The sequence below is a fragment of the Silurus aristotelis genome (genome assembly GCF_946808225.1).
Source record: "Silurus aristotelis genome assembly, chromosome: 21".
NCBI lineage: Eukaryota > Metazoa > Chordata > Actinopteri > Siluriformes > Siluridae > Silurus > Silurus aristotelis.
In genome coordinates this window covers 17678922-17684921 of record NC_139594.1, presented here as the reverse complement: position 1 = coordinate 17684921, position 6000 = coordinate 17678922, and the positions used below count along the sequence as shown (strand labels likewise).

At 42.2% G+C, this 6000-nt stretch overlaps 1 protein-coding gene across 1 annotated transcript; it reads right to left on the bottom strand.

The window, feature by feature from the left end:
* Nucleotides 1-1929: 1929 nt before the first annotated feature.
* On the bottom strand, nt 1930-5826 carry polr1f (RNA polymerase I subunit F). The gene is made up of 4 exons (XM_083524181.1): nt 5498-5826; nt 4626-4767; nt 3431-3639; nt 1930-2447 (listed from the first exon to the last, which is right to left on the bottom strand). Exons 1-4 carry the CDS (start codon nt 5776-5778, stop codon nt 1994-1996), a joined length of 1086 nt encoding a protein of 361 aa, XP_083380307.1. The 5' UTR covers nt 5779-5826; the 3' UTR covers nt 1930-1993.
* Nucleotides 5827-6000: the final 174 nt, after the last annotated feature.

Genomic DNA, 6000 nt, shown 5'->3' with positions numbered 1-6000 from the left:
CATCACCCCTGTTTTAATCATCTACACTGCTCCCAATTACATATCGCATTGATTATAAAATACTACTACTGATGTATAAAGCACTTAACGGTCTCACGGCGCAGTATCTGAGTGAACTTCTGTACCAATATAATCCCCCACGCCTATTTAGACGCCTACTTTTACATCCTCAAAGATCTTAAGTTGCTCAGTACACCCAAGCTGCATTCCAGTACTTAAGAAAATGTACAAATGAAAATGTCTTTTGTTCCTCCACAAAGTTTGTTGACTTTCCAAAAAGAATCAATTAAAAGTTCTAAGAGTTTTGGCAACTTTCAATACCAGAAAGTTCTTATTTTTTTTAATGGTGCACAATGTAATTAACATTTTGTAATAAAACCAGCTGGGAAACTATATGAATATAATTATCTTTCTTTGGTTGGGTCTGGCATTTCATAGACACATTGGCTATCAGTAAATGGATTTTTCATGGCATGCAATTAATACTTATTTTATTGTCCCATGAACCAACAGGTTCGAGCTGAACCTGCGACCTTGAAAACATTGAGAACGTTATCCAGGAAATCCAAAAAGCATTTGTACAATACAAATGACTAAACAGAGGTACGTGCTGAACTCAGACAGAGCAAATGCAATAAGAAGTACACAATCCATCTTAAATATTTATGGGTACATTCTCCAGGCCTGTTTTCAGCTATTAAAGAAGCGTCCTTGCAAAGTACGCTTGTAGGCACTGAGCAAATTGTGAACATTTTGTACATTTGTTTAATGGATTGTGTACAAGTGTCTGCTGTTTCCTACAATATTAGACGTTAATGTTCATGTTGATCAAAATATATTATACTGGTTTCATCTGAATAGTTTTAACCTCCAAAACATCTCAGCATCAGTTCATTGTGTACATCATTGACTGCAAAATGGTTAAACCAGTTATCATCGTCTGTCATCTAAAATTTCTATTCAACTTTTATTTGTAAATGTGTTGAATTGATGAAATGTGCAGATGAATCTTGAATGTCACTAATGAAGGCGAGTGAACGACATCAGATCAACCGATAATCAACTCTTTCTCTAAAACAGGTCGAAGGTGAATCTCGTGAACCTTCAGTTGAAGAGTGAATACAGACAGAGAAAAACACAGAGTTATACATTCTGATAATGGATCAACAACTAAGAAAGAAACGAACACTTATAGTACAGTAAAAGTGTGAATCCTGTTCGGTCTTTTACAATCAATATAAATCAAATATCCAAACAAATCAATGAATTTGTGCTGCTGAAATTCATAAATACCAAACAGATGGAAGTCAAATTTTGTGCATTTTCAGTCTCTGTGATCCAAACCATAGTTTATATATAAAAAAAAATACTAAAACTGTGCAGCATCATAATGATAACATGAACATTATGATTGTGTTTGTAAACAATGAAAAAATGACTTTTGAGAGATGAACTGAGGATTTTGAGAAAAGTTCAGGCTTTTGCAAGAAATCCAATGTATTGTGCTGTTTGTACAAATAGTTTCGAGAAATGCACTTACTGATTTGCAAATATTAAAACAAATAAAACGCATTGCCTTTTAGGACTTCCGTAGCGAACTGAATGAGCTGCACAATTTAATAAAGAGCGTTATAAATTTAAACTTCAAGGCAAATGCACCAGATGTCACTTTCAAAGTAATAATTTTAAATGCTAAAAATGCAATAGATATTATAATTCAATTAGTTATGAATTCTGCTTCAATACACAATATACCATCATTTATGGTGGATTTTCACTTTAAATCCACTTTACTCCTTGAAAAGGAACACTAGAAACTCTACTGCCCTCTATTGGTTAAAAAAGTGAATATCCTGGTGCAGGGTAATCCTTTCTTTATTGCATGGTTTTGTGTGTGTATATATATATATAATTTTATTTTATTATTTACTTATTTATTTTTTTCATTCAGGCACTTTAAGACAAAATGGAAAACGTTTACAGTATAAAAGCATTATTTCAACTTTTTCTTCTTTTTAGCTGTAATACCATTAGCGTCCTCTTGGACTCCATCGTCTTGTGCCTTTCTCTTTTTACTGCTTTTATCACTGAGGTATCCGCTCGAGTCACTGCCCGGGAGATCGACTCTCAAGGACGGCAGCTCAGTGTCCGATTCCTTTTTTTCCTTCTTCCTTTTCTTCTTCTTTTTCTCCTTTAGACAGCTGCTGGGATCCGAATCGACCTCCGTTCCGTTACCGTTAACCTCATAACGCCCAGCCTCGTCTGTCTCGACCTCCTCCAAAGCTTGGTTGTCCTTTTCTTTGTCCTTTTTCTTCTTTTTCTTTTTGGGTCTTGAAGCCTCAGACATCTCAGATTGATCTTCAGTCAAGTCTACTTCAGGGGTCATTTCCATTGTCTCATCTTGCCCCGTTTCTGTAGTGTCGAAGGAGGAGAGAAGCTCATTTAACCTGAAATACATTCACACGTGATCGGAAGCTCATTGGGACACAGCGAACACTATTAACATTAAATTTTAGATTATATTAAAAACACCTGGAATGCTCAGATCTCAAGATTAGACTGATTTTTGTATCAGCTCAGGTCTGATCAGAGTAAAACTGCATTTTAATTACAAGTGGATTTGGCGCAGAAGGTTTTAAAATGTACGTAATGAGGCGCTACTATACACAGTGTGGGTTTCCCCCCTGTCCCCTGGTGGCTCCAACCTCAGCATTCTCCTACTGATACACCCCATGTCCCTCCTCTGCACATGTCCAAACCATCTCAATCTCACCTCCCTCACCTTGTCTCCAAAATGTCCTACACGTGCTGTCCCTCTAATAAACTCATTTCTAATCCTGTCCGTCATCGTCACTCCCAACGAAAACCTCAACATCTTCAGTTCTGCTACCTCCAGCTCCGGCTCTTCTTAACCTGCTCCCTACACTCACCATAAATCACAATATCATCCACAAATATCATAGTGGAGGTGCCGTTTCACCTCCACCTTGAACCAGTTTGTTGTTCCTACTGCACACTTCACTGCTGTCACACTGTCCTCATACATGTCCTGCACCACCCTCACATACTTCTCTGACACACCAGACTTCCTCGTACAATACCACACCTCCTCTCTCGGCACCCTGTCGTACGCTTTCTCTAAATCCACAAATACACAATGCAGCTCCTTCTGTCCTTCTCTATACTTCTCCATCAACATCCTCAAAGCAAATAATGCGTCTGTGGTGCTCTTCCTCGGCATGAAACCATACTGCTGCTCACAGATGGTCACCTCTTCTCTCAGCCTGGCTTCCACTACTCTTTCCCATAACTTCATGGTGTGACTGATCAACTTTACAAACTGGACGCGTTCTTCCAGTGTTATGATGGAACACACTAAAGTGGATCGAGCACTAAAATTGAAATCACACTTCATAAATATTAAAAGAACCTGGATTTTTCCAGTCGTCCCCTGATGAGCAGAACTCCGGCCACATCGGCATCCAGCTGGAACACCTCGAAGGTCAGGCTTTCTCCCAGCTTCAGACCAGAGTCTCTCCACTGCTCTGAAGTGAGCTGAGTCGGCTTCACCACGCTGGCGTTAAAGCAGCCGTGCACCAGGCAGCCTGCGTGGCCCACTCCGATTTTATTAATCACACCCTACATAACACACACACACGAACACACACACACTTTGATAAAATATACAGTTTGTGGACACTTGACCATTTAGTTCTCATTTGCTCTTATAATAACCTCCACTCTTCTGGGAAGATGTTCCACTAGATCTGTTCTCATTTAGACAAAAGGGTGTTAGTAACTTTAGGCACTGCTGTAGGTGAGAAGGTGAGGAGGCCTGAGGTGCAGTCAGCTTTCACAATCAATCCAAAGGTGTTCAACAGGGTTGGAGCTCAATAGCAGGAGATCTTCCACTCCAACCAATGGGAACATTTCATGCTACAGCATCCAACAGCCGTCCTGTACAATTGTGTGCCTCCGACTTGAAGACTAACGATCTGGGGATGAACCACAAATGGCTGGAAAAGTCAGGTGTCCCAATACTTTTTCTGAAATCGTGTATATTAAAAGAAGAGTGTGGATTTTTCTTCTCACAACCTGCCTGAAGCTCATTTGATCCTTACAGCTGAAGGATAGCTGAAGCTAATTATCCAGTTCTCCTGCCACTTCTGGAACGGGGTCCTGGAAGTTTTCTGTTTGAAGCGTGTCAGACACCTTCTGCCTTTCGTGCCGGATCTCGGCAATGGTGTCAAAATGCTGACCTTTAAGCTGATCATCTTCTGGAAGACAGAGTCCACATGGCAGGGTGGGTGAGAGCGTGTGGATTGTTCTTGGGACGATTGTTATGCACGTGTGGTTTTTCGGGGCACATTTTCAGGAGGTTGAGCTCGTTGAAGCTCTTTCTGATCTCACGTGATGTTCTTCCACTCTTAAAGAGCCTTTGTTCTAACTTGCTGTTCATGGTGAAATCGCAGACGTGGTAACGCACGTGGTCGGAATAGCACCAGGTAACACCATAGTCTCGAAACTTTTTGATAACCACCTAGTAAAGGCAGGACATAGCAGAAGTACACACACACACACACACACACACACACACACACACACACACACACACACACACTTACCACAAGTGTTTGTCTCTTCTTTGGCTTGAAAACAACAAATGATGCTTCGATGTTTAGGTGAATGTAGCCTTGGTCGTCAAAGATGTCCCCATGACGTCCTATAATCTTGATGTCTTTATACGCTAGAGGGACACCTTTTAAACTGTGGGACAATGAAAAGACAAACAGCTCCGGTTTAGAGTGTAATTGATCGAGACAATGTGGATGGTTGCTTACACATTACTCTGTGCCTCACTAAATACAAACAATTTAGTCATTTATCAATTCAATTTAGTTTTATTTGTCAAACACCATATGAAGGTCTTGAGGAGGTCCAGGGTTTGGGACAAGAACCTGAGATCTGCAGGTCCCGGGTTTGGGACAAGGAACTGAGATCTGCAGGTCCCGGGTTTGGGACAAGGAACTGAGATCTGCAGGTCCCGGGTTTGGGACAAGGAACTGAGATCTGCAGGTCCCGGGTTTGGGACAAGGAACTGAGATCTGCAGGTCCCGGGTTTGGGACAAGGAACTGAGATCTGCAGGTCCCGGGTTTGGGACAAGGAACTGAGATCTGCAGGTCCCGGGTTTGGGACAAGGAACTGAGATCTGCAGGTCCCGGGTTTGGGACAAGGAACTGAGATCTGCAGGTCCCGGGTTTGGGACAAGGAACTGAGATCTGCAGGTCCCGGGTTTGGGACAAGGAACTGAGATCTGCAGGTCCCGGGTTTGGGACAAGGAACTGAGATCTGCAGGTCCCGGGTTTGGGACAAGGAACTGAGATCTGCAGGTCCCGGGTTTGGGACAAGCTTGTGAGATCTGGAAAACTGAAGCCTGGAACACTGAGAATCTGGGACACGACCACTGTTCTTCCAAAAACATTGACCATCACGTACCTTTCGGAGAACTTTAAAAGCTCAGCGTTAAGTTCCTGCTGGATCCCGGTCCTCTTCTTGTGCAGGTACATGGGCGGCAGAACAACATGTCTGCGGTGCGTTTGCAGCACGAGACACGAGTACGGCGTGGGTACGAGCTCACGCGCCTCCGCGAAACTCGGGATCAGACACGGAACCGACAGAGCATCGCGCCCCGCGGCTGGGTTTAACACCAAGGAGGACTTATCCTGACCAGATACACTGCGGTTCTGCTTAGCTTCTGGCTGCTCCAGGTTCGCCATGTTTCCTAAACTTGCGGACGGAAACACGTGGTTTATTTCTTCGTGCTCAAAAAACTAAACAAAACCAAGGGGATTTGTCTCCACCTAGCGAACAGGAGTAGTTGCAGCAATCTGCATATAATCGGGACCTAAAAAATTGCATTTTTACTAATTAGGCAAAAGTTAATGATTACTGATGACCTTTAGTTTTCTAGACATAGGAAAAGGTTATTGGTTAAATAT

What these genes read in the sequence shown, in the direction of transcription:
- polr1f (XM_083524181.1), bottom strand. Translation starts at nt 5,778, where the DNA reads ATGGCGAACCTGGAGCAGCCAGAAGCTAAGCAGAACCGCAGTGTATCT. An exon ending in AGAAGAGACAAACACTTGTG is followed by an intron (nt 3,640 to 4,625) that starts GTAAGTGTGTGT and finishes TGTGTTATGTAG; the next exon opens with GGTGTGATTAATAAAATCGG. An exon ending in GGACGACTGGAAAAATCCAG is followed by an intron (nt 2,448 to 3,430) that starts GTTCTTTTAATA and finishes AATGTATTTCAG; the next exon opens with GTTAAATGAGCTTCTCTCCT.